At 32.9% G+C, this 21,466-nt stretch overlaps 2 protein-coding genes across 4 annotated transcripts in view; one reads left to right on the top strand and one right to left on the bottom strand.

The window, feature by feature from the left end:
• The window catches only part of LOC119832579 (unconventional myosin-XVIIIa), a 140,626-nt gene that overhangs the window by 14,346 nt on the left and 104,814 nt on the right, over positions 1-21,466 (top strand). The window contains exons 2-4 of one of the 3 annotated variants that reach the window (XM_038356253.1): positions 459-641; positions 2,857-4,083; positions 4,937-5,074. In XM_038356253.1, coding sequence (XP_038212181.1) covers positions 471-641; positions 2,857-4,083; positions 4,937-5,074 — 1,536 coding nt within the window. In that variant the 5' untranslated portion in view covers positions 459-470. Of the gene's footprint in view, positions 1-458; positions 642-2,856; positions 4,084-4,936; positions 5,075-16,580; positions 16,677-21,466 lie in introns of those variants that run through there. The other 2 variants (XM_038356261.1, XM_038356269.1) reach the window with 2 other exon arrangements.
• LOC119832598 lies at positions 11,117-13,029 on the bottom strand. Its single transcript, XM_038356282.1, has 3 exons — positions 12,762-13,029; positions 12,183-12,427; positions 11,117-11,814 (listed from the first exon to the last, which is right to left on the bottom strand). The coding sequence occupies exons 1-3, from the start codon at positions 12,922-12,924 to the stop codon at positions 11,356-11,358; spliced, it is 867 nt and encodes a 288-aa protein (XP_038212210.1). The 5' UTR covers positions 12,925-13,029; the 3' UTR covers positions 11,117-11,355.

The following is a 21,466-nucleotide window of genomic DNA, read 5'->3' as shown; positions in this document are numbered from 1 at the left end:
GTACTTTTGCCATTGTTTCCTTTTAAAATAAAGGAGCACGAGCCAAACTAATTTGTAATAAGTACAATATATCCTTCCTGCACAATATTTTTTTTAATCTTATGTTATTACTACTACATTATTCTTATATATTCAAACAAACCACATTGTTGATCCACTGTTGCTCAGCTAATATATACTAGCATATACAGAGTCCCGATGCCGGCGGTTCTCTGTAAAAACTGTCTTTCTAGTAGACAACACCCATAATCTCTTTATGGACGTCTTTAGGCGACGCAATTTGCTTACCACGAGGCATTGCGTCTGCTCGTTTGCATTCCTATAATATAAAAAGTATAGGAATAAATAAATGTTTGAGATTGAGTTTATGCCGTGACTACATGGCTTTAGATAGCAGCTTTAATGTTCAAAATTATAATATTAAATAAATAATAAAATTATAATATATTTTGTTTCAGGTACATTCCAGCATGTTCAACTTCATAAAAAAGTCGACTGTTCTAACGAGCGGCGACTCCGGTAACTATGAGGAGAGGGATGGTGAGAAAGAGAGAAGGAAACGGGAGAAAAAGGAAAGGAAAGAGCGGGAGAAACGGGAACGGATAGCGGCTGGTCTTGAAGAACCCTTACGATTGGAGGAGGTAAATACTCGTACTGCATCGACTTGGCGACGCACTAAATAATCTAATTAAATATAATACTAGCTGCGCCCCGCGGTTTCACCCGCGTAACTCCGCATCACGTAGGAATATCGGGATAAAAAGTTGCCTTTATGTTATTCCAGTTGTCCAGCTATCTACGTACCAAATTTCATTGCAATCGGTTCAGTAGCTTTTGCGTGAAAGAGCAACAAACACACACATCCTTACAAACTTTCGCACTTATAATATTAGTAGGATGTCTAAATTATCTGTATTTTAATTGTGTCTTCATGCAATGGCCAGGTTGATTGATTTATTTAAAACATAAAGGATTCTAACTTAACTGAGTAAATTAGTGACCGACTTGGTATTACATGGACAACGTTTTACAGTAGAAGAACTGTGTTGCGAGATTTGATTTTTTTTACAAGTGCTACTTTAATAGTATAGTATAGTATAGTATAAAAGTGCCAGGTCGTTAATGAATATTTTAAGAAACAATGCATTACCACTTGTAAGTTACTACTGAGCCCGAGTGATTTCAGAAAAGTTTTAGCTTAAATAAATATATTATATCAAAGCTTTTAAAACAAGCTAAACAGATAAATGCTCTTGACTTTAAAAGTTTTTCTAAATTTCAACCAACATTCGAGGGTCACTAGAAATGAACTCACGATCAGAAGATATGTTCACATGCCTACACGTACTGATAATAATCTCTTGTTTATATCTTAACTAGTTTCATCTGTCAAAAACTTCATCTACATTCACATTAATCTGCTGATATTTCTTAGAATAAGAGATATCCCTATTAGGTATATTATTTTAGGTACTAAATATCGCGAACAGAAAAAGAATAAAATGACATTCCATTACATTTATAATCATATCAAATTGTTATTATATCATTAAAGCTGTTGATACATAATTATCCATCCATCTGATTAATGTTTTGTTTATTTTGTTAAAATACATTGTTTATGTCAACATGATTATTGATTACTGAATGAGTTCGTAACAGCGTCTCGCGAGTCTCACCAAGTAGGTTGCGTGCGGTTTTGTGATCGGTTATGGGTGATACTGTTCACGTGGAACGTAATGGATTCAAGCTGATTGCATTGCATCTTGGGGCGTTGGTACGTTTTTGCGGGCTGTTAGGCAAATTGTTGCGTTGTATTCATCTGCGTTTTGTCAAACGAATGCTGTGCTGTTAGGAGTGTTTTATGTAGGGCGAGTCTGTAGCGAATAGGTTAATCCTTAATAGATTTGTTTTGTTTGTAAACATTTGTTAAGAATATTTTTATAGTGGTCTGTTTATATGTGGTGTATGTTTATATCAAAATTTTTAATATGTTAATCGATTTAACAGACTTTTAAAGGACAAAAATGTAATATTTTATTTTCGCTCTTTCCTATGAAATGTAAAAAAATAAACTGTTTATTACGACCCATTACATATATCGCAATTCATAAATTGATGATTACATCTTGTATAAATCTTCAACAAACTTATAACATATTATAATACCTAATCAATACAGGCTACACAGTTGAGTGTCAAAGGCAGATAGAAAAAATACAGAATTCTTTAAAAGATTCAATAATATAAGAAGATTTACTTATGATATAAATATTATAATATATGTCAAATTTAAGCACTTTAAAGTGCCTTTATAAAATATTATGAGTTGATGAGTTTAGTCATTGTTGTGACATCGAAAATATTTCTTTTTCAAAGCATTTGTGTTTGTTTTTTTATATGTAAATGTTATCATAGTTTTACCGATTGTCATATTATCACATTGTTGTAATAACGAAACAAGTTTAATTCAAGTTTACCACTTTCATTAACAGCATTGAAATTTTAATTTGATCTCTCGTATGTTTGGAATTCGAGTTTTTGCGATGTCTGGAACTCGAATTATCATCGTCGCATCAGAAATAACCATCGATCATTATGTTCTTTTCCGTCAACAAGGAATAAAGTTTTTGGTCATGTTTTGCGTCTTCTATTCTTTCTCTCATATCATAGCTTGGTGATGGAACTCAATTGTGAGCCTGTTATTGCAAAACACAGGGGGTCCTATAAATATATACGAATAATGCACGGATTTATTTCTAATTGTCAGTTATCCAAACTTTAAAAATTTGACCTTTATGCTCACTGAGGTATACTTTATTATTAGCCAATCAATAAATGTGTTTTTTGTTACAGGTTCGACGATCGCTCAAGCTTCGGGGTCGGCGTAAAGAAAAAGAGAAACTTCCGTCAGGCATTACAGCTGACTATACAGCATCGCTATTTGCTCACCTTGAACAAGATTCGAATTATTCTAATTATCCGGTTATAAACACTTCAGGTTCGAACTCCAACCTTAGTGACGAAAATAATCATTTGTCACCAGGATACCCTGCTACACATACCTGGAATAAAAAAGATGGCATCTTACAATCTGATAGTTCAGAAACCTCACTGAATTCTTTAAACAATCCCAACAATGCTAATAGCAATAGTCCTCGACAAGCACCTAATCTACCTCCCATTCCACCGCGCCCACCAAAGCGAGGCATACTCAAAGGTCCACGATTAAGTAACACGAGCTCTAATTCCCAAGAAAGTAATATCCCCAATTCAGACACCGTCGATTATATCAACGGCCAAGACTCGAATGTTCTGGCGCGTAACACTCAGCAAAATGAAGTTATCTCTTATGGTATCCCACCGTCAAAGAGCACATCGTCTAGTGATGATATGCAACAAGTACAGAATTTTACCAAAAAAGTTATACATAGTCCTGTAGAAAATCAATATAAGAATTATAAAAATAACGCGAATCCATCAATAAACAGGCAGGACATGGACGAAGCGCCAAGAACGAACGGCAACAGCTCCCTTGGTGTGACTTCTACCTCACCAAGTGCGGATTCTCTAACGGACACTACAACAAATTCTTCTTTTGCCACTCCTCCGTTTTCCACTTCGCCCGTTGGAGAATCGCAGGGCTTTCACCGCTGGTCAAGGACAAATACTTTTGAAGATATCTATTTGCCGCTACCCGCATTAACACCATTACAACTTCCTAAACCAAGAGTTCTAACAATACAGCGGCAGAAGGCTCCGAGAAATGATTTTGGTTTTAGTCTGCGCAGAGCAATGATCCAGGAACGGGTGTTCATTGGAGATATGAGGGAATTGTTGAGTATCGAAGAAAATTCGATGGTCAATGGTGATAGTAAATGCAATGGCAATAATATCATGGTTAGCAAACTGACCTATAAAGCTGTTATACTTGCTGAACCTGGGTCTTACCCAGGAGCCAGTGAGACGGGATTATTGCCAGGAGATAGACTTATTGAAGTCAATGGGGTGAATGTCGAAGGGAAAAGTCGGGAAGAAGTTATCGATCTCATTAAGAGCAGTCAAGAATCTGTGACTGTAAAGGTATGTTTGATTAAAATTCATTCTTATGCCAAGTAAATATTTACAAATAAAAAAAATGCGCTTAACGTTTATAAAAACGTATTTAATTCATATGTTTACATTCATTGGTCCTATACAAAATTTAATTGACGTAATATGATAAAACATAACATTATAAACAATCCATATTTGCATGGGATTTGAAACAATGTACGCGTTTTCGTTTGTTGAATGCTGTGGGTAAATTAAAGCAAAAGTCAAACCGTTACAGGAAATAACAGTATCCAAAAAGTTCTCATTCTTATTGTAGTAACGAATGATTTATATCCGTAACTGATTATAATTACTCTGACCTTAAATACGAGTACTTTTTTACATTCATGGATACAAGACTCAGTCAGATTTGATACTGCTGCTATGCAATAATAATTTAAGTTGTTTTCAAATCTTTGTTAAATTTATGAATAACGTACATAGGTTGTTTTGGTCTGCCTTTACCTATAAACTGAATTTAAAAAATTCGGTACATTCTTATTCATGCAATATACATTTACTGGCATATCAATAGCCATATTGCCCTATAAAATGTTTTTGGAATTTCAACACTTTTTTATAGGATACTAGCTGCGCCCCGCGGTTTCACCCGCGTAAGTCCGTATCCCGTAGGAATATCGGGATAAAAAATAGATGTTGGCCGATTCTCAGACCTACCCAATATGCTTACCAAATTTCAGAGGAATCGGTCAAGCCGTTTCGGAGGAGTTTGGCAACGAAAACTGTGACACGAGAATTTTATATATATAAAGATTTCCCTTATCTTAAATGAAAATCGTGAATATTTATGAATATTATAGACAGTATTCATACAAAACAGGTGCAACCTATAGCGGAATTATGCGAGCTATCACGCAGGAGGGCGGCCGATGGTGGAGTGGAGGTCGAACTGTCTGACAGCAATGTGAGGGGAGGGACCCTCAGCAGGTCCGGCAGTCGGAGGTTTACGAGCACTCAAGTAAGTGATATTCTGTAATTGACTATTATCTAGGTAATATTTAGAAACTTTGAGGAAATGGTGACTTATATGTCTGGTTTTTGGCTTAAATCTCAGCTCCTATAATTTGCATTTTCGTAAGGGCAAAATAATGTCTAGGTCTGGAGAATTTAACCATTTTTTTGAGGAATGAAATAAACACAAGTATAAATGTAAGCTCGAAGAAATATTATCATTGTTTAATATGAAATTCACTGCATAAACGCATACGCAATTATCTGTAACAGTAGGTATTTAGCACAGGGTGTCATAATTGCACTATTTTGGATTCCTATTGAGGAGTATAATAGTGTAATTTATGAGCCATTTTCAATATTAAAACAATTGCTACACGATCAGGTAATTGTTAAAAAATAAATTGTTAGACGAGGTATTAGAATGTGACGCGTATAAAAATCGCATACGTACGACGTTAACTGGTTTATAAAAGACACGTCAAGTATTATTGCATAAAAACATCTGATTGCGAACTTGGTCATACTGTCATACAAGTTTACAATACGCGTAACATCCGTGACCTAATTAGTAGGTACTAATCACGAAGCAGTGCAAGGCTAATGATTAATAAACTTGGAATAACTGCATATCATATTGCATACCATATCTGACTGTACCTACATGTACTGTTTCAACTGTATACACTATATATTGTAATTTGTTATGAAAATAATAATGGGCGTTAATTAAACATCATTTGCGGTTTGTAGAGAGACAACTGCGCGATCTAATTGGGGTAATGTCAATGCTTTGTCATCTGGTAATTAGGTACTGCATTTTCATGACATACATTTATTATGGTACTTGTAGCGTGGCGTTTGCGGATGGTTTCTCGTGTAGTCTCTTATAAATTCTTCGTGTGGATGCCAAAGCCTCGTTCAGAAATTTATTCACTATTAATTTGACGTTACAATTTACTAGCTGCGCCCCGCGGTTCCACCCGCGTAAGTCCGTATCCCGTTGGAATATCGGGATAAAAAGTAGCCTGTGTGTTAATCCAGTTGTCCAGCTGTCTACGTACCAAATTTCATTGCAATCGCTTCAGTAGTTTTTGCGTGAAAGAGCAACACACACAACCTTACTAACTTTCGCATTTATATTACTTACATTTTTTATAAAATTAGTAGGATAGAGGGAAGAAGGATAAAGTAGTGAAGAACTTAAAATCTAGATTAAGATAATATGCTACAAATACTATTGAAGAAAAAAAAAATGTTTATTATTATTATTGTTGTCTTGCGTCAAGACTCTAGAGTCTAGACTATCCGATATTATGCGTTTGAAAACAGCAATTGTTTATATTTGAACATTTAATTTATTTTGTCAATTTCTCATTAGTTCACACTGAATAGCGATTAATTGTTATTTACGGATAACAATGGATGTTTAGCACGTACCAATGCACACGAGATATTCGACATTCAGGTCGAATAACTGTGTTTTCGGTACGCTGTGAAACTTAGTCGTAAACAAAGATAATTAAGTAGGATAATATATCGTATTGGGAGCTATTCCTACATCTATATTAAAGACAATTTTGTATTCTTTAATTTTGTTTACATTATGTCATATAAAGTGATTTATTTTTGGTGTATTTTCTATTCGTATGATTAATAAAATAGTTTTCAAAACGTTTCGTTATAATAAAAAGCTGTAATTACCTAAGTAAACCAAAAAATGATTTTAACTTTAATCACATTATCAAAGAAGTCGTAGATGATTAGTTATGTGAACTAATTTGATATGTTTTCCTATTTTAATCTCCTAGCTAACTTTTCTATTAATTAATCATTTTATTCTTCTCTAAATGCGGTTATAGGGTAGGCATTGCGGTTACGCCAATGAAGGAATTAAAGCAGGGGTCGAGTAATTGGAAATTAAATTAAGTAGTAAACCAAAATTGCATTTCGCGTAACGAAATAGAAAAATCAAAGGATAGCTATAAATTGAATTGAAAATTAAGTTATATTTGTCGCCGTCAGAAGAATATGGTATTGGAATAAATATGTATAACGTATATTAAAATACGATATATATAAATATATTAATCGAGTTTTGAACAAAAGTAACAGTGTTATACAGAAACAAGTGCAAAAACATTTGCAATTTATTTATATAGGGTCTTGAGGTCATAATGTCAGCATGAAATAAATGATTGTCTTTATAATCTAATAGCGTTATGCAAATTGTTGTATAAAAAGTGTATAAAACGTATAATTTACTCTAAAGAATATGTACGCACCTATGTATTCATGAACATAAAATGTTTTGCTACCCCGCGCCATCTCCGTCGTTTCTTACATCTCTCAGTCGTACTAAGCGTTTATATAACTATAATTGCGGCTATGTATTCCGCAAAATACGCAGGACATTTGAATGTAAGGACCTTGTTAACGTCGACACTAGGTATTCCCCATATGCTAGCTTCCATTCAATCCAGCCACTCAGCTTGGGGTGGAAACTGGGAGACATAAGCGCCCTCATACATTACGTAGTCAGCGGCATATTGTTATGAGGCACAAGCAATTTTAATCTTTACCAAATTAGGATAAAGTTTGAAGTGGAGTACAAAAATAATGGCACTGAAATAAAATGTACTGAGGTGCCTTTGAATCTTTGATACGCAAAAACGGCGAGCGGCTTTGATGCAGTTTCGTTGAGCTCAGGTTATGAGACTCAAATAAGAATTATTTTTAACAATACTCAAATAAAAATTAAAATGATATTTGTAATATTGTTAATCGGATTCATTGATGTTATAGAATAGGTCATTTAATTGTAAATAAATAAATCATAGATTAATATTAAATTTGATCTTTCTATTAAATTCGATTTTAAATTATTGTTGAAATTTAGAGTTCCACTTAATTTTGTAAACCAAAGTAACGACCTCAGTATAGAAACGTGAATTATAAAAGAACGATAGGTTTGAAAATAAAAATTCGCCGTTTAGACTGGAACTGTTTCATGGCTAACACGTCTAATGGTCAAAATGTTTCGATTAAAGTCAAATGATTTATCTTCGATATGTATGTGGCCAGTTTATAAATATAACTCCTTAAATTTTTAGTTTTATAGCATTGAATTGCTTTTTATAAATGATAAATTTTGAAAGAATAGAAAAATTTTGATCACGAGGCGGGATACGAACCCGCGTTCTTTGCCAAACCGTTGCTGCGGTTCGAATCCCCCCTCGTGATGAAAAATTTTCTATACTTTCAAAATTTATCAAATATGACTCCTTACCATTTGATTTAATTCACAAACGAAAGACAATATACAGTAGTATGTGAATATGAAATAATCTCGATTCACTTAACCATATTTGACAATTCTTTCATGTTGTATGTGAAAATTAACATCAACATTTCTCTTATTACTTTATACCTAAACTAATTCTTGAGTCATTTACGTTTATCTATCAATATCGCAGTTACAAAGCTGCGAGGTTCGAGTACGTAATACATATATAAGAATTGCGATTTGCGTCGCATTGTAAAACGATACCCTAAGCTGTACGTGCATTGATCACAGCGTAAGGTCGTTCGATGCCCTTGAAGGAAATTGCGAAAGAATCGAACGGTGCTCCCAAGTCTAGACGGGAGCCCTGCACGTCACGGATGAGGCTTCCTTTGACCTGCGCAAAGGAACTGCTCGGAATTCATTAGGGATTTTATTTTCACACATCCAAAACCATGTAGGGTTGGCCCGCGTTCCTTTTGGTATACCTTATAATTATGATATATTTTGGGTCTGTATGAACACGTTTCATAATTAAGGAGCCAAAAACAATAAGTTACGCTGCAACAACATTCAGTTAATATCTACTCTAATATTATAAAGAGGAAGCTTTGGTGTTTTGTATGTTTCTAACGTTTTCACATACAAACCACTGGACCGATGTAAAAAATTCTTTCAGCAGAAAGGTGCAACTTCACTGTGTGACAAAGGCTATATTATATTATGTATCAGGCGAACTGCTAGTGTATAATATCAGGGCCGTCTTAGACTGTGCTGGGGCCCTTGGGCACACAATAATTTGGGGCCCTTTTGGAATGTAAAGAAAGTGAAATACATATTTTTACTGTGATCTGCTTTATTATGGGTAATCAAATCTAATATAATTAATGATTTTGGAAGTTTTTCCGTGATTTCTTTTTGAGCTAAAACTTTTTCTCTTTTGTGAAGCACTTAGATATGTTCTTTTCGACATAATGAAATAATATTTAAACGAACAAATCAATAGTTCTATTAATTTTACCCAAATTACATTAAACAAAATTAAATCACGACACTTCTGTGAAAATAAGTGATATAACTTTAGGTAAAAAGTTCCGACTGAAAGTTTTTCATAATTTATCCGGGGATTCCCCCAAGCCCCAACCATAGACAAAGTCGACATTTTTTATGGTCGCTTGAATTTGGCATTGGAGCGGTTTGCATGGATGATCGCTAGATGGTGTTCTTAGTAAATTAGGTAGGATGCGTTCAGAAATACTTTTAAATTACTGAATAACTGAATAAAAAGTCAAATAATATGTAACTTGAAAATAGACATTATAGACTCTAGATTATAAAATTTATAAACTCAAGTAAATGTCTGGTAACTTATATCAGACCAAAAACAGCCCTTTAGTACAGCCAAAAAGCGCACTAAGTTTAAATTAAACAAGAAGCTACCGTGTCTACATACCGCACACAACCGAGACCCTGTAAGCTTGATGTCACTCAAATTCATATAAATATATTGACTCGAATAAATCTAAAAATAATCGATATTCAGGCATTGAGAAAAGTGTAATGAGTATTTTGAGATTAAATGTGAGAGAAATTGTCGGCCCTTCGGGGCCCTCTGAGGAAGGGGGCCCTGGGCACTGGCCCCTTGTGCCCTTATGGTAAAGACGGTACTGTATAATATATGTATTATTTCTGGAAATTAAACTTCTAAGTCGCACAAATTTTTCAAGAATGTCCTTCTCGTAATTTAAGAGATATCAAAGTGAACTCAATTTTGACCTCAGGATCAAAATGTCTGATCATTATGAATAGTCAATTAAATTATTTTACTACGAATTCAAATATCAAAGTTAGCTCAAGAAATTCAGTTAAATAATAAATAAATAATTATATTTTCGAATGTGGTAAACTTAATCTTTAACAGGATTGACGAAGCATTTTAGGGATATTTAAAAACGGGGACATACTTTTACAGCCCTCTTAAATATATCCAACTCATGTTGAGAATTTTTCAATTCATTGATCCTTTCATACTCGTAGTTATATTATGAATATTTATTATTCCATCATTTACCTAATTTATAAAAATATTAGATTTAGTTTACTATTTATTTATGTAAGAAAAATAATAAATAAAGTCAAGAAAAATTACAAATCATCAATTTTGTCATCATCCAGTGTGAATATCATTATTTTAAAGGAATATGTAAAAGTGGTGAAACTATTTCACTTTTAGTACATTGTTTTCACCAAATGCTGAGTCCATACGCCATTTTATTGGAAACAAATATCTGTAAATTCTTATGTGATTGTATAACTTATAATATTTTTTAACTACGAATAAATATTTATAACAATGTATACATTTTTGAGAGCACATTCAACAATACCTAGTGGGTATCAAAGCTGTTCTAATATATTATATTCATTATATTTAGAGTTTAAAAAAACAACTGTTCTCAAATTGCCTAATATGTATGAATTTGTATATGAGTGAGCATATCATGGAAAAACATTTGATGTCTTCACAATCTTAGATCTGAACAGACCATATTATTTATATAACATTGAAATCTGCATACAATGAAGTCCCAAGAGCTTGCCTTAAATTGTATCATAAATTGATTTGTATTCTATTAGACGTATCATAATTTAACATTATTGTCGGAACAGTTGCGCCATATATAATAAAAGTGATTCAATTAAGTAATCATAATGAAGACATAATCATATTAAAAAATTACATGTAAAAGTGATAATGAAGACAAATTTAACTTTAAAATATATTTTAATAATAACAAAAGATTTTTACAATCTCTTAAATAATCTAATAGAATCATTCCATCCTATCATATAACATAATTTTTACATTTGGAAGAACATTGTGGCTTCTTGTATGTAGTCATAAAATTAATTCATTAAGTATATAATAACAAATATTTAAAGGCCAATTTTTCAATTATATGTTACTCTAGCTTTACATAAATACTAACATTCACATATAATAATTAATTATTCTGCGATTGCTTATCAAAACTTTGCATTTCATATTTAGCTATAACATTACAAACTTCCATTTTCACCTTTGGTATTAAATTCGGTTGTAATTTTTTAACACTTGCCGCCATACTTCTGAAGAAAACATCTATTTCATTTGTGTTTTCTTTGAGTATTTTCTCTATAAGTTTATCGATAACTTGCGATCGTTGTTCTGGTGTTTTTGGTTCTTCAACATATTTTACTATTCTAGGCTCATTTAATAGTATAGGTTTAGGTAATATTTTAATGGGCGTAGTGTTTCTAGGCACTGGTATGGACTTCTTCCTGCCTGCATTCTTTCTGCCTATTTTCTTCGGAGGTTCTAGGTTCTCCTCTAATAGTATTTGTGAGAAATTTTCATTTTTGGGCATGATTTTTATGAATTGCTTATTCTCTGTTTCTTCCTTTGGTCCATCAACTAGTGTGATCTGAAAAACAATTATATGATTTATTAACATTATTACCTCTTATTTATATAGGTTTATGTTTATATAAAATATCATTTTATTCAATCTTTACTATACAGTTTTTAATATACTCGCTTCCCACTCTCTGTGTCTAGTATGTTTAGATCTTTAAAACTGCGCAACAGATCTTTTTTAAAATGAGTGAATCAAGAGGAAGTTTATATTATGTGTGTAGCATGTATAAAGCAGGGTGGGTCACTTGTTTTAAATGACATTATTCTTATTATATCAATACTTTGAAACATTACTTTTAAATACTCATTGAAGTGTATTTGTCTAATGTTTTATCAAGCAATAATGTCTTTGCAAATACGAAAAGAAAAACAAACCTCATAATATTCCTGGTTATCAGTAATGACCTGTTGTTCAGTGCACATCACATTATCTTTGAACTTATCGTCTGTTTCATCGTCTTCGAGTGACTCATCATTCACATCAACACCATCGACAGCTACCGTATCAAGGAATTGCAGCTTTTCGAAAATACTCGCTTTGGTCTTGTGCACAGTACCCACACGTTTGCTTCTCATGTATCCATCACGAAGGCCTCGCCAGCGCTTTTTGCACTCTTCCACTTAAATATATAATATAAAATAAAATACAAAAAAGAGGAAATATCATTCTCTGGTTAAAATACCAGAAAAGACCTTTAATCAATATAAATTTACATTATCTTCATATGTATACGAAATGCAAGTATATCTCATAATTTAATTATCATGCACTAACCAGGTACATTTTCTTATTAAGAAAACAAACATTATTCAGTAAACACAAAGGCAAACTACCATAGAATAAATCTATACAGCTGATTTGACCTGAACGTAAACAATAAATACTAGAATTTTTAAACCAGCTGTGCAGTTGCGGTGCGCAGCACAACATAAACCAATCGGTTATGACCTTACCTGGCTTCAATAATGCTTGAGCTATTTCCTGCCAAGTTGATGCACGGGCCAAAATGTTTTTTCTTGAAGGGTCAAGGAGATTGTAGAGAATTGCATGGGGCTGCACTAATTCAACAAGCGCTTCATCTTCTTCAGAAGTCCATCCTACGGCGTTTAATGGCATTTCGTGAATAAGTAAAATTTGCTTTCGTTTGCGTTGCGTCTACAAAACAAAATGTCTGCCACCTATCACGGGCGAAATTAGTCGCGCTGCGCAGCACGACGTCACGACCGCAATCTTAGCATTCACAAAACTGGTTTCTCATTGGCCAGTTATAAATGCATACATCGTTATTCACAACCGTATAAGACTAATTTGTTTTAGCGCCATCTACAAATTATATGTAGCGTTCTCTCTTATTCTTCTACTCACCGATAGAGGTCGCTACTGCAATAAATATAACTTGTTAGTCTCCCGCAAGATGGCGCTCATTAAATAAATCTACTATATTATATTTATCTAGTGCCCGCACAAGTGGTTGCAACCAGGATAAAATCATGATAAAATATAACGATAATTTTTTGGCTTTCTATTGCTATTTTTTTAAAGCGGTTCAGTAGATCCATAGTTCCCTCTATAAATATATTTGACTAGCTTCACCTGTTTTTATAAGAATGATTAGGACTTGATTTTGATCCCCTATAAACTAACAGATTTAATTGAAATATACACTACAATAATTTCACGGGCTTAAATTATATTAGGATCATCAGGATAAAACTTCCATACTCTGTACAGGAGCAAATGAAACAATTTAATAGATTCCGTCTAAATGTATTGTCTATGTCTATGTCTATGTCCATGTCTATTTTTTAAAGTAATTTACGTAAAGCGTCAAGCTCAGTAAAATCGCACGGTATATGCTGTATATATTATTTTATCAGACTTTTATATCGAGTGACTGCTGGAACTTTGTGATACCATCTCAAAGCTTCGGAACGTTATCAGTGCGATAGTAAAGGCTTATATTTTAAATTTCAGCCTAGAAAGTTTGTTTGGTGAAGGTCCTAAAAGATAAGATACGCTTTCTTTTTAAACCTTATTTATGGATTTATCTATGTATATTGAAAGATAAATTCATTTGAAACTCTTAAAACTATGAAGGACTACTACTAGAATAATTTTAATATACACAATTTTGCTTAGTGTTAAAGCTCGCGGGCAAAAGCTCATTTAATACTATAATCATATTTGGAACATAAATATTACTTCTTTGATCCTAATCGGTAATAAATCATCAGAAACAGTTGCATGGTCTTGGTGATATTGAAACCACGAACAACATTAGTTTAAACCAAATACTTTGCATTACTCGCGAGTCTTGTCTAATGAGAACAAGATATGCACCGGGTAACCTTTGGAGATAAAATGCCCTGCATTATATTATTCAGCTTTTGATGTTATTCTGGTATGCCACGGGCGCTTTGTTATTTATATTTATGCGTTACCTAATGTATTTTACGTAATAGGTAGTAACTATTTAGTAATAGGTATGGGGTAACCGTTTTAACAATTTCACTGCTGATCCAGAAACTACTTTTTACTCTACAAACTGAAACTACTTTCTACTCTAAACGGATTTACTCTCTTCGGCTTAAATATTTGGTAACAATCCAGTAATAGTTGTCTTGTACAGGTAATTATATTAGCATCGTCTACCTAATGATAAATATTTTAAAAATACCTGTGTACCCACGAGATTGCAATTAACATAATTGCACTGGGTGTTCTAATAAGTAACTGTAGAATTTAATTTTTAGTTTTATAGCATTGAAATCCTATCCTATCCTACTTATCAATATTATAAATGCGAAAATTTGTAAGGATGTCTGTGTTTGTTACTCTTTCACGCAAATACTACTGAACCAATAGCAATTAAATTTGGTACGCAGATAGCTGGACAACTGGAGTAACATATAGGCTTTTTATCCCGATATTCCTTCGGGATAAGGACTTACGCGAGTGAGATCGCGGGGCGTAGCTAGGTGCTTTATAAATGAGAAATTTTGAAAGAACAGAAAAAGTAACTGTAGAGTTTGCAGTTTTTTTTAGTAAAATTTTTGACGCTTCAGGAACGATTAGTTTGTAAGTGGTATGTTGAAAATGTTATGGTTTCACTTGCAATTACCAGAGATCACCATAAACACAAACTCAACTCAACATTGTGAAAATTTGGACCCCTACAACATTCTATACAATACGTTAAAAGTTTTCGCATGAAATCGTAACATGATAGCTTGTGTTCCAACAAAATCGTGGAGTCGTAAAAACGAGGGTGATACGTAATGTGTAGTCGTTCGTATCATTTGGCTTCCTGTTGTCTTCCTCGTCCATTTATAATGTAAAACAAATTACATAATCATTCTTTTCAGTGTTCGAACGGAGTATGACTACTGCGGCAAGTCCGTTCTGTGATTTATTGATTAAAAATCACGAGTGTATGCACTCATCAAAAAAACTAGCATTTTAATGAAGCATCGGCTTCTGAATTTAAATTTTACTTTATCTATGTAGGAGCGGGCAAGTGATACAGTTTAGTTAAGTTGTGTCATTAAAGTGTGTGTTTTATTTTTGTTCTTATTAGAAGTCTCACTTCTATTTCTTTAGAAAGATAACATTTGGTCGAGCTATCCTTTTCCCATAATAGAATGAATATGGGCGAAATTGTTTATTCTCCCGTTAATTGATATTAAATGGTGATGTCATTGTATTGTCTGCCGTTGAGCCCGTCTCGAGTGCACGATTGACATCTCCAATTGTTTTATTGAGTTGTCTTCTTTGTACTTCAGTATGAACAGCTGTTGCTTAGTCAGGGCTTACGTTAACCCCTTCGTTTTTTAACCGACGTGCTGAAAATGGAAGGAGTTTCTTTGTTTGTATTAATGCATTTACAATAAGTATAATGTTGAATTGTGAAATAGTCTTGCAGATTTAATTGTGATTATATGGAATTTTATAAGATTTTCTTTGCTTGTGTTTCTGTTTGTATGTAGTTCCTAAGCTAGTTATTGCGCCCTGCTCCTCGCGTGGGATGAACAGAGTTTATAAATACAGCCCATTTCGCCATTCGGTAGTATATGAATTCAGCCGTGGAAAAAAACAATCACAACCTTTTCTTTCTTCAAGAATTGTTTGAAAAAGTTGCGAGATATTCAATTAAATATATCGGTTGGTAGGAATAAAATAGTTTAAAAAGGTTATATTGAAAAAATGTGAAATTTATTGAGAATAGTAGCAGTCGTACTTCACTACCCTAAGCCGATGGCATCGCAACCTTTGTAAGGTTTTATAACAATTATTTATGACCTAACCATAGTTAGGTAAGCCAGCTAAGCAAACAGATGTCTACTGTGAATAAAAACTCACATTTTCTGGATACTTAGCAACGTTTATCAAGTAATTGTCACCAAAAACGGAGTGCTTTTTTATTATTCCTTAATTAAAAATAAAACTCAATTTAATAATACTTAAGATATTGTAAACCTACATATTATCCGTTAAAATAATAAATAGCGTTTCACCGCTCGTTTACAAATAAAAACTCGATAAAAAAAAACTCATAGACATGTAACAGTTACAAAGCTAATAAGCATAATAATCGCACTTTTTACGAATTGCCAAGGCTGAGGAAATATGCGTAAGGAAACCTATGATATTACAATATCTCTACGCAATATTGTCACAGTGATTAGAAAAGGCCGCACACCTTCAAACTTTAATGGCTCGTAAACACTTTGTCGATGCTAAACACTAAACAGTTGAAAACCTCGCCGCGCCCTAACCGCACGCGCACGCTCGCGTCGCGGCACGAATATATCGAATAAAAACATATCGATACTCGCACAATCGATACACGTGAGTGCTAGTGAAGTTCAGTGAGTTGCAAGCGTGATACATTTTAATTATTCGGAGTAGATCGGCGATTAAATTCTACGTCGGGTTTTGACAGCTTTCGGTAGCTTAGTTTTCGGTCCAGAAAATAACTAGCTGATTGATAGTACTTTTAGATTGCGGATTGGTAGTAGCAACATTCGAATTGCAATTTTTATTCTATTAACTAGTTATTTGGCGTTAAATTATATATAGATGTATTGGCGATATTTAGTCGCTCGCCTGTCAAATTTGTTAGGTAATACGATACGTTATTATCTGATCATAGAACTTGATCCATGAATTCCGATGATATTATAATCAATCATTTCCGAGAATTATTCTATTTGACATTTGAAAAGGATAGAAATAGCTATATGAGAAAAATGACTTTTATTAAAAATATAAGGTTACTTATGTTTGTATTTTTTCATTGTATATTTTGCTGTTTCTGATTGATGCAGTTAAGCGGAAAAACCTGTATTATGAGCAATACATTATATACGAAAAAACTTTATATACTTATAATATATTTTTTATATTTTATATAGGCCATCTAAAATCTTTGCTTCTCTTGGAAAAAAGTAACAAGCTAGGTTTGATCACGTTTTAAGAAATATAGTAAACTTCAACATAGTTTAAATCATTCTAATACCGACAATCCAACAAATGGATTTTAATTAGTATACAGCTGTAATGAGCCACAGTTAAACCTCTTAAATTTAACCAGACAAAATCCATCTAGGCCATATGAGAACCTTACGCATATTAAAATTCGCACACCTATGTAAACGAGACAATGACTATGGATAGTTACAAAGCATTTGTGTCACGAACACTTTAAATCAATAGCATTAGTGCACTGGAATCCAGTCCAGGAATCTCCATTCCATAATTGTGCGTCTATAAAAGGGATTGGAATTAAGCGATGCGCCGGCGAACTATTTTCGTAACCACGCTGAGATTGACTGAGGAAGCCGAATGGAACGCATACAAATGCGTATGCACTCCGAATAATACATTTTTCATAGAGAAATTTACATAATATCCCGGTCTTGTAAGGGGTTGCCCGTTGCGGTAATCCGGTAGGACACGTTCATAAGTTTGACGTTGTCAAACGCACTATGCTATCATGCAAGAATTCATTATATAAATTACATTTTTAATTTCAATGTTATAAACGCAAAATCGTTATAAAGCATTTTTTAATTATATGATTATAAATAAATAAGTAATTATTAATGTTTCTTTCATTTGATGCATGTTGCAATGTATTGCCAAAGGTCGTTTGCTAAAGCTTATTGATGTTTAATGATTTCCAATATGTTTTATTAAACAGTCGTTATATTGCGGCACTAAAACGAGTAAATACCGGGCTTTGGTGGGTACTTAGATAAGGAGGTTTTTTAGGTCTGTTTACTTAAATTTCACTGAACTCAAAAGCAACCTACGCTTAACTATCGCATGTTTAATTTAAACTGAGGTGTTCTCTGTTTTATTTGGATATTACATCACACGGCAATAATCAGGTTTAATGCATTATATATAATTCTTGTTATTTTTATTATTTAATAATTTTACGACTGCTGCTATTAAGTCGTTTGTTATTAAGTTAACACATATAAAATTTTATGTTTCGGCGATATAATTTGAAAAGAGTTCATGATAGATTTTTGGTTATGTACGTAAGTTTTAGAGAAAAACAAGTTACGTATGGCTCTTAACATCCCCTTAAAAACAATATTGTGCACCCGTGTGAAGTATTGGAGAGAAGCATTTTTTTTATTTTAATAATCATCCAACGAGAATTGAACCCAGGCCATTATGTTTTACGCGTTCAGTAGGATTTAAAGTTACCACTTAGGTGACCAATTCGAAAAATTGCACTGCATAATGAAAATTATTAGCAAATCACAATTCATTCGATCACATTAAGCATTTTATATGTAATCGTGTCCTATATGGTGTGTCAGTGTTTAAAAACAAGAGTGGGCAGTGCGGGGGCGCTTTGTTTTCACTTTCTGCTGATATCTAAATAATATTTTCTTATTTCACGTGGAGAATGTATGCAAAAGAAATCACTTTCCATCATTCACCGTTGATTCCAAACTAAATATTTACGTAGCTTGATTGAACCTTTGTTTTCATAAGTTTTATTAATACAAGTATTAGAAGTCTATTTGTTTATTCTTCTAAGTGAATGCGGATTTTGTGAGTTTTATCTTAGCGACAGAATCTTATAAGGCTAATGCATTTTCCTTATTGCATACCTCGCTTGCATAAATAATGACCTAGTCTATTATTACTTTAAATTTAATATTAACTGAAGATTTTTTTATAGCCTTTAGAGAAATAAAAAATATTTAAGTTTACATTACATATATCGTTTATTTTAGAACAGTATTTAGTATTTAGTCTAATCCGATATTTTTCTCATGCATTTGTAATTGAAATGTCACATTAATTTGATGTTTTTTTTAGCATTTTATGTTCTCAAAAATTAAATACTTTGTCCTTAAATCTGGCGCACAATTTATCACTTATTAAGAAAAAATACCTATTAGGTAATTTTGACCAAATGATTTTTATACGATTAAAGATCTTTATACGCATTTATGTTGTGTTAGTTCCGCCGTAAGACCATTTTTAGCACACCTTCAGCATTCAATGCTTAATTACCACGGAGTAGTTACATTCGTGGTTTTGTATGATTACGGTTTAACTCTGTACCAGCGCATTTCCTTGCTCCAGTGTTCTGAGCCGTTTATTATTGTCAACAGCGCGGCGTAAACGCCTTGTGTTCGATTGGTCACGTCGATCGTGCCAACTGACGCTGTTTTAATGTAAATTACTGTATCCTTAGCTTGTTGTGCTCTTGGGCTTTGAAAAGTATTGTCTTGAACATCACGAGTCCGCCACTTGGTTAGAATATTAATATAGCCCCCATCTCGCACCGGCCGTTTCTTAGAATTGTTGGTTGTTATGTGGTATTTTCGAGGATTCGATTCTGTGGAAGCGTGTGTTTTTTTGCTTTAAGGTGTTGATTGTTTTTTTAATGATTGTGATATCTTCAACTTGTTGTACTATTTTTTGATGCGCTTTTGATTTAAAAAAATACGCATCATGTTTATTTTTTAATTAGACACAGGTGTTTTATAATTTTTTTTTCTTGTCGTACCCATGCTATAGAACCTTAATGCAAATTATTTGAATGTTAAATTTTCTGCTCTTTTGCATTAAAAATATTTAACAATACAAAATATTTAATAAGTTAACTCTTGCATATTTAACTTAAAATAGGTTACTGGAAATAAGGAAAAAAAATAAATATAAGGCTGTGGATTACCAATAGTATACGTGTTATCTATGTTGTCGCTACCAGGCCGCAGGACTATAAGGTAGTGTAAGCTAGCAAGCTGCGACTGCTAAAGTATCTAGACAATAGCTCTATCAATTGATAAAATAATTGAACTGTACTTGTGGTACAAACGAATATAACAATCGTTGACATTTTAGATTGATTGATGTTTGTATTATTTACGTCGCAATACCGACAGTGTAATAATATAATTGATTCGATTTATACCACCATTATGTTATATAGGTTAGTCTAATAATGTTCTGCGTAAAACGGATTGCGATTTTATATAATTGTCGGGTTTGATTATCTATGCATTCGCTGCAAATGCTTCGGGGTAGGTATTATAAAACAATTTAGTTAATTTTAATAGAGAGTTAATAAGTTTCTGAACATATACGTGAATCATAAACGTATAATGTAACAATTATTTATTCATATAAGTATGTACCATAATAAATTACCTTCGGTTTGATGCAAATTATAGCTTGGGCACAAAATACCCAACATTAAGTCTTTAATATTGTTTTATAGTGATATCAGGGACTTTTTTTGTGGTACCAATCATAGAAATTGATATTACCTATATCAAACGAAATAAATTTAAATATGTAGGAAGGAGATAGTTTATTGTAAGTCAGCGAATCGTCATGGTAGAATGAATTATGATTTTTTATGTTCCATACAATTACAAATGAAATTAAATAAACTACTTAAGACGAATGCATGTTCCTTTGTTTAATTAAACACGCTGTAAGATATTGCTATTCACTTGAATACATTTCATATGGAAATATAGGCATACAATTATATTAGCGGCAAGCCGCGGCTTCGCGCGTGATACCTATATAGATAAATCAAAAGAGATAGATTAAAAAAAAATTCAATCTTGATTACGTTCATATCTGTAATAAAAGGAGTAAATCCATTATAGAACATTAATATATAATACCAAGAAACTCTAAGGAAACTAAAAAACAACCAAATGCTTTTCCTTCTAGCGTCGTCAGTCGTCGCAAGCTCACATAAAGCAAATCTCTACATTATACTCGTAGCTGGGGCTGAATCGTGTCAACACATAATTTATTTTGATGCTAACTCGTTAATTATGTCGTGTTTTGAATTATTTAACTTAACCGATTGTGTCGTTATACACAAATAGATGATTACAACGTTTAGTAAAAGATCGTTACCTTTTGTTTAGTTCTTATTAACTGTTTTTGTACATATTGGAATTTTATTGTAATAATACACGTTTTTTTGTTTGTTTTAATGGTCATAAAATAAGTCCGAAATAGGAAATTGATTCTATGAGTCTTTCTGGAGCTCTACTTAACGTCAAACTATCAGTATACCACTTGTTTTTATTAACACGCTTTTATTAGCTTCACTTGTATGTTTGTATGTATGTAACTCACACCCGTTTTTCTCCCACTT

The sequence above is a fragment of the Zerene cesonia genome, chromosome 2, assembly GCF_012273895.1.
Source record: "Zerene cesonia ecotype Mississippi chromosome 2, Zerene_cesonia_1.1, whole genome shotgun sequence".
Taxonomy (NCBI): Eukaryota; Metazoa; Arthropoda; class Insecta; order Lepidoptera; family Pieridae; genus Zerene; species Zerene cesonia.
This window is presented reverse-complemented; position numbering and strand designations above follow the sequence as displayed.

Coding starts and splice junctions, on each gene's coding strand:
- LOC119832598 (XM_038356282.1), bottom strand. CDS start 12,924: ATGCCATTAAACGCCGTAGGATGGACTTCTGAAGAAGATGAAGCGCTT. Junction 12,428..12,761: donor TCAAGCATTATTGAAGCCAG/GTAAGGTCATAA, acceptor TATATATTTAAG/TGGAAGAGTGCAAAAAGCGC. Junction 11,815..12,182: donor ATAACCAGGAATATTATGAG/GTTTGTTTTTCT, acceptor ATTGTTTTTCAG/ATCACACTAGTTGATGGACC.